Source organism: Protomyctophum bolini (assembly GCF_963924005.1).
Source record: "Protomyctophum bolini genome assembly, chromosome: 4".
In the NCBI taxonomy this organism is placed as follows: domain Eukaryota; kingdom Metazoa; phylum Chordata; class Actinopteri; order Myctophiformes; family Myctophidae; genus Protomyctophum; species Protomyctophum bolini.
The window spans coordinates 8,921,762-8,932,835 of record NC_137865.1 but is presented as its reverse complement, the minus strand read 5'-3'; the positions used below and the strand labels follow the sequence as shown (position 1 = coordinate 8,932,835).

At 41.9% G+C, this 11,074-nt stretch overlaps 1 protein-coding gene across 4 annotated transcripts in view; it reads right to left on the bottom strand.

The window, feature by feature from the left end:
* Nucleotides 1–7,235: 7,235 nt before the first annotated feature.
* The window catches only part of tspan9a (tetraspanin 9a), a 255,026-nt gene continuing 251,187 nt past the window's right edge, over nt 7,236–11,074 (bottom strand). For 2 of the 4 annotated variants that reach the window (XM_080761376.1, XM_080761377.1), the window contains one exon: nt 7,236–8,425. In XM_080761376.1, coding sequence (XP_080617502.1) covers nt 8,354–8,425 — 72 coding nt within the window. In that variant the 3' untranslated portion in view covers nt 7,236–8,353. The remainder of the gene's footprint in view (nt 8,426–11,074) is intronic. The other 2 variants (XM_080761379.1, XM_080761378.1) reach the window with 1 other exon arrangement.

Below are 11,074 nucleotides of genomic sequence, written 5' to 3'. Positions count from 1 at the left end.
ACATTTTTTTCAAAAATTCAAAAAACGATGGGCTATAACCCATGTTTTTTGAAATTTTGAATTTTCTTCAAATCCTCAAAAATGATGAAAAACGGCGTGCTATAGTATGCCGTACGGTAGGGGCTATAGCCCATGTTCAAAAATGATGAAAAATGAGGATAACATTTTTTTCAAAAATTCAAAAAACAATGGGCTATAACCCATGTTTTTTGAAATTTTGAATTTTCTTCAAATCCTCAAAAATGATGAAAAACGGCGTGCTATAGTATGCCGTACGGTAGGGGCTATAGCCCATGTTCAAAAATGATGAAAAATGAGGATAACATTTTTTTCAAAAATTCAAAAAACGATGGGCTATAACCCATGTTTTTTGAAATTTTGAATTTTCTTCAAATCCTCAAAAATGATGAAAAACGGCGTGCTATAGTATGCCGTACGGTAGGGGCTATAGCCCATGTTCAAAAATGATGAAAAATGAGGATAACATTTTTTTCAAAAATTCAAAAAACGATGGGCTATAACCCATGTTTTTTGAAATTTTGAAATTTCTTCAAATCCTCAAAAATGATGAAAAACGGCGTGCTATAGTATGCCGTACGGTAGGGGCTATAGCCCATGTTCAAAAATGATGAAAAATGAGGATAACATTTTTTCAAAAATTCAAAAAACGATGGGCTATAACCCATGTTTTTTGAAATTTTGAATTTTCTTCAAATCCTCAAAATTGATGAAAAACGGCGTGCTATAGTATGCCGTACGGTAGGGGCTATAGCCCATGTTCATAAATGATGAAAAATGAGGATAACATTTTTTTCAAAAATTAAAAAAACGATGGGCTATAACCCATGTTTTTTGAAATTTTGAATTTTCTTCAAATCCTCAAAAATGATGAAAAACGGCGTGCTATAGTATGGCATGAATTGAACAAAGGGCATTGTTCAATTCATCAAAACATTTAGAGACAAACAAATAGACACTTATATGTAGTTAAAGCAACAGAGTTAAGCAACAGAAACAAACAACAATGGATTCTACAGTGTAAAGACACCAATTTAATTATAAATGTCAATAAAGTTGAATATCTAATAATATCAATTTAAAATGTATTATCCAATACAAATTTCCTTACCATTTTTAATGTTTTAGTTTTGTATTGCTATTTTTATTTGCTAATTGTAGATTGACCTACTTTTTGTTTCTGGCATTCCGCTGCTTGTTATTTTTTATTTTATTTTCATGTGAAGTACTTTGAGTTGCATTTTATGTATGACATGTGCTATATAAATAAAGTTTAATATGTGAAGTACTTTAGTTGTCAAGGATGCAGACAGAGTTGAACCCAGGAGCAAAGTCACAACAAACTAGAGTATAATAATAAAGTATTTAATAAAGAATTACGAGATATCTTACACAGGGGAATGCAGGTAGGAATCAGGCATGAATCAGAATGACATCAAAGTCAACACATGAACAGGCAGGACATCTGTGACACAGGTTATGAACTGACAATGAGTGTTTGTACTGAGTCCAGTTTTATAGTGAGCAGGTTGATTGGAGAAGTGTTCACTGCTGGGCTGATTAGGTAGTTGACAGGTGTGTAAATGGAACTGGGTGTGCTGGAATGGGATATGGGAGGCCAGTGTGGAGACTGAGGGAGAGACAGAATGTGACAGAGTTGCATTTTATGTATGAAATGTGCTATATAAATAAAGTTTACACCACTGACTGTCCCTCCATATAAAATAAAGGCGAAAGTCACAAAAGAAAATTGATCAGTTACAATTCCAGACTATGAAGAATCATTTAATAAAGGAATACTTCCAGATTCAGTTAAAGATTAGCTACAATAATTGTGATATTAAAAGTTAAATGCTCGTCATATGACATAACAGAGAGGATTGGGCCGGACCCTGTGCGCAAAGAGCAGGGCCTTTAGTTATTCTTTTTTCATTTTGCATCTTTGCAAGGTTGTACCTTTGTAGGCCTACCTGTCTCTAATGTATAAGCAAAGTTGTAGCAGCGGTTAAGACACAGGGTTTGCAAACAGAAGATTCTAGGTTCAAGCCCAGCAAGGGGCTTTTTACAACTGTTATCTTAGTCTTACCCAATATTTCACTCCTAATGAAGAGTGTGATTTGTTGTTTCAGTTTTTATATTGACTCATTTTTTAACCTACAACATTCGGTTTATACATCCTTGTCTTTATGTTTACGCCACAAAGGCATGTGAGATGCATGGTGCAGAGTTCTGTCTCCATGCGACGATGGGTTATAGTTTCTCATCATTTTGGACCATGGGCTATATCGTACAGCATACTATAGCACTCCGTTTTTCATCATTTCAGCTGAAAAAACGATTGGTTATAGGCCATGTTTTTTGAAAAATTGCGGACTATTGCGGAGTTTTGCGGAAAATTGCGGAAAAAACGATAGGTTATAGCCAATGTTTTTTGAAAAAGATTGTGACGTCCAAATAGACGTCACAACCGGTGAAATAAAAGAATAATAAGTGATGTACTGTAATTGACCTGAAGCCTGAAGGAAGTGATATAGTGGATGAACAGAGAACAGATACAGAGAACTATGCTGAAACAACATCTTTGATGCAAATTGTACTTTTGCAGGCAGACACTATCTATACACTATACAGTGTAAGCCTCCACAATCTGGGTTAATTGTTTCATAATTTAATGAGCTGTTTGGGATGAAGAAACAAATGTAAAAAAAAAAGAAAAACATGCCATATAGACCAGGAAAAAAATATGTATTCACCGTTGATTCTATTCACTTTATTTCAGTACATGTTACTAATACAAAATAATCTGTACAAAGGCTAAAATAGGTCATAGTTTTGCATAGAAGGAACAGTGATGCAAAAGAGAAGCCAGGATGGAATGGCACAATTAACTCCACTCACTATCACACGAGGGCTTGGATAACAATTGGGATAACCAAAGGATAAAGCTCGGTAGAAAAATACTCTGCCCTTCACACCAGGCTATAGAAATACTCCACAAATTGGCCAATGTTAGCACTTTCATCTTCTTTCCCTAACATCCCTTTACTTTGGTCGACCATGATAACCTCAGCCCAGTTTCTGTAGAGAACTTTACTGTTCGTGCCAAATCCCCTCCAACCTGAAATCGTTTCGCGAGCAATTCAGCTTCAAACGCTATTTTAAATGCTGTCTGCCATGGCTGACAGCGCCAAGGAAGGGGGGGAGGCAAAAGGGAAAAAAAGGGAAAAAAAGGAATACATCAACAGCGTCAAGTCACCAAACATGAAAGGCAATAAGCAGTACAGTATTGTAAGATTTTGTGACACTCTTTTTTTCCTTTATTTAAAAAATAGTATGTTTTTTTTTAGAGAATGAAGAATGTAGTGCACCACCTACTATAGAGATTCAAGAGTGCTTTTACATGTAGCAAATAAAAGGCTGCCAGGTAATCAGAGAGATAGAACTAACTGCCGCCCACCGGAACACAACATCAAACAGGCTGTTGCATGAGCATACATTTCCACCGCTCACATACTCAGCTACAGCAAAGTATGGGGAGGGGGGGGGGGGATAGAGGGGAAGATTATATAAAAAATGTCAAAGGTGACGAAAAAGAAAAACTCACAATTCTTCTCAAAGGAATAAAAAAACAAATGATGCATGTGCATTCTCCCTTTTTTCGTCTCAGTGGCTTAGTTGTGACCGGTTTCATTACGCTGTCACGTGCCAGATCTACGAGCTCACCACGCTGTGAGCTAATACATCGGCTATTTTCGGCGAGCGACACTGTCACGCGACGAAGTAAAAACCATGCTTTACTGGCAGTGCTTCCGTGGATGAGAGGGAATACTTTAGACTCCTTAGGGAATACTAACAAAAACAACACAATTTACATATAATTTACACTGCTCCTGCATTAAAAAGAAATTATAATACAGATCCAAACAGTAAGAACTATCAAACAAAAGAAAAGAAAAGATGCATAAAAGAACATTTGGGTAAAAGGTCGTTCCCGAAAATGAGAAATCCTCCAAACAAATGAACAGACAAAAAGCATGGGTTCTTTTGGTTAGTTACTTCAGTATTAGATGATGCCAATTAACATAACGTTAATGCAAATGTAATTACTATGGGCAGCGGTACAGTCTAACAATACATCAATTGTGAAATTAATATATTTACACCCAGGACTATGGTAGAGAGGAGTAATACAGTGAGATGAGCTCCACGGTACAGTCGCATTCAATAGAACACACTTCAGAGAATGGAAAACTTGCATTTACATAACGGCTTTCTCATAGATGGTTTTACAAGCCACACTTGCACACATGACGCTGGAGCGTCCTCCGAATATTAAACATGACAAACAACAGCACAGCATGTGTCCCGTTTGCTTCATCCAAGTCCGTGTGCCTAAAATGATCTCTCTCAAGTATGAATTAATTATGATAAATGCCGCGGTGGCGCCAAGACAGGCGTTTGTTTTCACGCTGCAGGCGAACGTTGGGATGTTTGCGTTAAAAACGCAACGCGTGTGACTAATCCTCTTTACAAACAAACGTTTAACGGCACCATGTTCTCTAAAGGGAGTGACACTGATCCTCTGTCTGTCTCGGAACACGAAGAAAACAAACAAAAAGAAACCCGCCTCGTGACGTGAACAAACGGCATCATTAAAACAACATTGGGCGTATAAAACGACATGACACGATGAGTCGATGACAGACAAATAATTCTACAGGAATAACAATCGTTAAACACCTTGTGTTAAAGTGAGAGGTTGTTTCACTCCTGCATTCCCAACAAAATACATGAATACACAAAAAGAAAGTCCAAAAACAATGGAAACTGAACTCAGCAGCAGACCTGAAGGCGTGGTGTCAAGAATACAAAGAAAAGAATGTCAGAATGACGGCAGGACGGTCTCCTTAACTCAGTGACAGTTGACATGCTTCCAGAGATTTGTTTTGTTTTGTTTTTTATTCAAAAATAGCAGATCTGCAAGTCACATTGTAAAGCTTGTAGACTGTCAATTTTCAAAAGAGTTTTCACGTGCCCAAAATTCGGATTAAAGTGGCATGACATAAATCTCATAGCCCCTCCCCCCACTGTGTTCAAAATGTCTTGTATTCTTAACATAATACACACATCCTCACACGCTGTGCCATGTTGTATAGCGCCATTACAGCCCCCCCCAAGTGACGTGGCCTACACAACAAACCACGGAGCTTCCTCTCAAATCCCAAGGTTATTGTGTAAATAATCCATTAACGCTACATACAGGACAATAGAATACCTGTCTGTGCGGGCAGAGAAAGGCACTGCCATCTTTCCTCTCAGTTGCACGTGCCAAGGGATGTGGAAAAACGAACTACACCTACATTAGGTCACCAAAGAGCGTGACTGCGCTTTGCACGGCGTGGGAGGGGGCTGCCTGATACCGTATGTCTGCCGTGTGTCTTCCGAACGTCTGTTGACCCATGCAGGCGCTACATAGAAGGCTCCTAAGAGGGTTTGTTGAGCGGTACGTCGTCACAATGTTTTCCTTGGTGAATTTGTCACGGTGGAGCGCATGGGGGGGGGGGGGGGGGGGGGGGGCGTCGGATGGCACAGCGCTGAATCACGTCCTGCGGGCTTTCATGGACCTCCTCCTCGTCCAAAAACGGGCCTCGGGCAACTCAGCTCTCCGAGGATTTATTGTAACGCAAAGCATTAAGCGTCCCGAAAAAATACAAAGAATGACGGCGGGTGAGAGAATGTGAAATGTGTGAGGTTTGTGGGTTTTTGTGTTATCCCGGACGGTTGTTGTAGCAGCAATGCAAAGCGCCAGAGTTCTAATATATGTCATCCGATGCGGAGTACCACGAACACTCCTGTGACGCAACGGGGTGATATTCAGAACAGAGTCCGCTTCTGGTCCCCAAATGGTTTCTTTACCAGATTTTGTAACATACCGGTAAGAGCAAAGAGCTGGTTGGTTTGACCAGTCGACGACCTTCCAACCTTAACCACTTAAACTTGACATATTCGTTGTACAGTGAATAGCAAAAATAGGCGCTCTACAGTATACAGCCTTATAGCTTGTAACATTCTTCTCCTTATGTTCGACAATTTATATTTCCAAAACGGGGATGCCAAGTTGAAAGTGGTTAACGAAAGATCCGTTCTAAATCTACGACGCGACGAGTATTATACGCAAACAACACGTGTATACGTACTGTACTTACAGTACATGTAACACAAGGAGCTGGCAAACTACAGCAGCAATGTAGAAACGTGTGAACGCAAACCACAGCAGAGTTATAGCAACACAGACGTACAGTATTCTCATTCCCAATTAGATCCGACAGACACGCTGCTGTGGACCAGCAGGCCAACAGACCCAGACCCCCACCACCTCCTCTCCTGCACCCACTCCTCCATATCCGCCAATATAAAAAGGATTCTGTATTAGTCCCACTGCACCAGAGGGAACTGTATAGGTCGGCGATATGGCCAACCGGGTGTTTTGACAATATAACATTAATATAAAAAAAGTGAATGTCACTGTATTTCTTGTCTTAAAAACTTTCAAAAATGTGTTTTTATTGTGATGCCGATACATAGGATCTTCAAAGTGTACTATGTTAGTTTGTTTGATAACTACTTAAACCCCATATGATTGAGAGGAGTATACCTCAGGGCTTTATACTAGGGTCTGTCCTGTTTTCTATTACTGTGGGGGAAAGCTTTCGCTCTGAAAAATGTATGCGGCCCACCCACCTGACCAATTGATTTGGACCCCCGATCCAAGAAATGGCGGGTGAACGGTCGGCATACAGAATTTTGGAGTCTTTTAGTTTTTCCCACACCACCACCACCCTACAGATTAATGATGACCGTGACAGGCAGGGATTTCAGCAGAAAATGTGTGTGCGTGTGTGTGAAGCTCTGCGTGTAAAACGGAGAGATGGAGACGGATGAGGACAGAGTTGAGGAAAAAGAATGGAAAAGCCTGTGAGGGGGTGCGGGAACAAAAGAAGCGAGCTCGGGAGCGCAGGAGAGAGAGAATGCCTCTCGCCTACGAGAGTGCCAAATCGATGGCAGTTGATGACGTCCGACTCCGGGAGGCATCTCTCCTCGGGCCGTTTCCATTCTTCTCCGAATGTGCCGCCGCGCAGCTCTGACAAAGTCATGTTACACAAAACACGCGCGTGTGCGCCGCGCACGGACACACACACCCACCCACCACGGACACACACACCCACCCACCACGGACACACACACCCACCCACCACGCAAAATGTTTTTGCAAGGTCTGCAGTGCCAGAAAGCATTGCCGAGATCTCATCACTTGACTTGTCTATGTGCCTTTCTCAGCAGCCGTTCGTCTGGTTTCATACTGAATGGGAATACTGTTACAGTCTGACAATACGCTGCGTGTGCAGCGCGTGTACAATATGTGCATGTGTGTGTGGGTTAATATGTGCATGCGTTAGTGCACTCAAAAAAACGAAAGCCGTTAAATATTGAGCACGTTGCACAAGAATCACGCCAAACTTCTGTCTAATACTTGCCCGTGATCATTCCCTGTACGCACACGTCCGCCACGCTCTCAAGCTCTCCAGCAGCTGACCGAGAGAAGGGTCAATCGCAGATCACGTCACACGCAACACAGGCCATTGCCCTCGCCGACCTAAGGTGCTCCTTTCCGATGCGATCGCATTAAATCCGATCGCTAAATGAGACATCTCGAAGCTCCCTTGCACCGATCCGATCAATATCATTACATTCCATTCCTCAAAATCAATGAAACAAAAAAACAACAACAACAAAAAATATATATATATATGAAAACATCTGACAACGTTCGATCCGCGGAGTAGAAAACAAGCATGCTAGGTGGGAACCTTTCTTCCGAACCTTCACAACGTCACATGAGTCAGTATACGGGGGGGGGGTGACAAAAGGTGCTCCCCGTAGTTTTCCCGTTGCCTCAGAGAGGTGACGTGAGCGTTAAACCTTCAGAATCCGTTGAGGGGGAGGGGGGGGGGACGGGGGGGTTAGTTCAAGCAACAACGACTAAATAGAACCGTGATAAAGAAGAGCGAGGGGTTCCTTCCTTGTCCTTCATCTTCCAGTCATGTTTACTCTTTGGCAAAATGAAGGGTATGGGTGCAGAGAGCAGAACAGAGTGGGGGGGTTGGGGGGGGGTCACTGTACATATGGGATTATGGGAAATGGGGAGTGGGGGGAGGTCAGGGGATGCCGTGAGGGGTTATAAAGAGAGGGGTGGTTTTGTTCAGAGTTCAGAGTCTATCCCATCAGGCAGTGGGGCTCCTCTTCGTTCCCCGGGTCCTTCTCCCGCGCACTCCAGCTAAGCGTCGTACTTCTTCCCCGTTCTGTGGATTTGGTGGAACAGTATCATGGAGAACGCCATGCCCAGGAGCTGTGGAGGAAGAGGGACACGAGGGAGACTGTGAGTGTATACCGCAGATCACTGCTCCTCAGAGTGGGGTCCCTTATTAGGGCAGTTTCCAGGGAGTCCGCATCAAAAGCAGTTAACCTATAGTATAGTAAACCTAGTAGGTTAAAAGTAATGTAAAGTAATGTAAGTCGCTCTGGATTAAGAGCGTCTGCTAAATGCCTAAATTGTAAATTGTAAATTGTAATACTTTTAACCACTTCATCCATTTCTATGTTGGCTAGTCAAAACATTGCAGATCGTCAAGCTCGCAGCGAGAGATTGACTGATTGAATACTTAATCCATTCTGAATATTGAAAAATAGCAGATCTAGAAGCTCATATGAGCTTGTAGGTCTGCTATTTTTGTAAAATCGAAGAACGACTGACATTTTTAGAATCTGATCTCAGGTCAGAATGGGTTAATCAGACCAGTGTGTGTCCAGTGGAACCTCGTATGAATCTGATCTCAGGTCAGAATGGGTTAAGAAATGTAAACAGCACAGATAGAGGTAAAACATTTAGGCTAAAAGGATAACACACAAAAATGTCCCGGGGACTTGTTTCCCTCGTGGTTCTCCTATGTATTCAATTCATCAACAGAGCAGATAATATTAACACATTAGTACATGTCGTCAACAACAAATACGAATAGCTATATTTACGGAGTAGAAAACCCGACGCCTCATTTCAATGGGAGTTAATATCCAACTCCCCTTGAAGCTTTCTGATAGATGCTTTTTCAGGCCCGTTTGGAAAGAAAGCAATGATGGATCAGTTGTCAGGGTCATTCCATTATGGTGGCGAATTTTGTTTTGTTTTGTTTTGTTTTGTGGCTGTGCGTGTCACTCCCTTTGGTGAAGTAGTTATGACAGGTAATGAGGGCACTATCCCTAGAAGATGGTTCACCTGTCTTCGACCCTGAGCCATCCCCAAACTAGCAACGTGTGTTGGAAGGAACCAACTATGTACCACTGCGATCACCTACAACCACCACAGTTGTGTTAGTTATAAACAATTGTTTACCATATACAGGGTCAATATAAGGTTTTATTCACCGATAAAAGTTGTTTAAATGAATGTGTTGCCGTATGTGTGATGTCTGTATTCGGTATGGCCATTATAGACCAGTGTGCAAAGACTTGCATCATGTATTCTTATGATTCCATAATGAAATAAAATGACTGCTGTAGCTTTACTTTATTTTCTTTACCTCCCTCTCTCTCTCTCTCGAAGTGCAACAAACTCAGTTGGTATCTCGCTAGGAGGAAGTCGTGCAGCGTGAACAGGCATTAAGTCAATGAGGTGCCACCGAATAGAGAGCTTTGAAGTTTCCATTTCCCCCTGATACTTCCACACATCAAACAGAGACGTGAGACTGATCCTAAAACCATTATCTGGTGACAGGAAGGGAAGTATGGCGCATAACGTCGATCAGTCTGAACCTCCTCCTAACAGACGCTTGTTCCAGTGGGATGCGCGGAGAAAAGCTCTGCTTTAAAGAAAACATGATTATATCTTAAGCTGCCCGTCAATCAACAATAGGTGCAGAGAAATAAAGTGTGACGTGACGGCAATCATAACTGCGTATAATGTACGCAGTTATGATTGCCGTCACGTCAAAACTTATATTATAAGTGACGGGACTGACAAATATCCTTGCTAATCTTATTTATTTATTCTTTTGCCAAGCTGTTCGTATGTTTTAAGTTAAACAGATAGACAGTACACTGACGTTGGTCAAGACAGACACAGAATTACACAGAGACAAGATGAGGACTGGACAGATAATAAAAATAAAGAAATATCGAAAACTATATTAGTTGGTGGTCTGGTCGGTCCCTTGCTTGATACACCACAATTCACTGTCACTCAAGTATCTGACAAATCAATCTGTAATATCTGCATGGTCCAGCTCATTTACATATTTAGAAAAAGGTTCACTACAAATGTCTCCCCAGCTAGAACTAGAACCCGATTCTTTCTAGCTCTCTCTAGGTCGTCCTCAGACGAGCCCTCCATCGTCGTTTCCAGTCATCCCGGTTCTCCATACATCTGGCCATACATCTGGCCATAGCTAGACAAAGTTAAGCACATCTCCTATCCCCACGGGATGTGAAGCGGGTGTCGGAGATTTCCACTTAAGTGATATCAAACGCCTAGCTAATCGGGTGACAAAAGCTATTAAGTCTGCCTCCAGGGGACAGTGAATATCCTCGCTACTCTTGAACGAAACATGAACCGATACACTGCTATGGGTCCGAAATGGGTCGGCATTGGCTTAGGGCTAGTAGAGTGGCCGGTATAATGGCCAGATGGGAACCATGTTCGATCCCATGGGCACCCACAGGGTTAGTGTCAAAGTGCCCCTGCATGCATGAGTAAGAAGCTGATCCCCTAATTTCCCCCGATGTGCAGTTGCACGGTTTCTTCCGCCATCGATGTATGAATGTGTGTGTGAATGGGTGAATGTAATGCACAATCTATGTAAAGTGCTTTGGATAAAATCAGACCCGATTTCTGATGACATTCTTGTGGTCTGTGGTCTTCTGAACAGAAGAGGATGGCATGGCAGCTGTCCCCTTGGTGTTATGGAAATGTCTATGGTGTATATACCGTATATATATATTACCG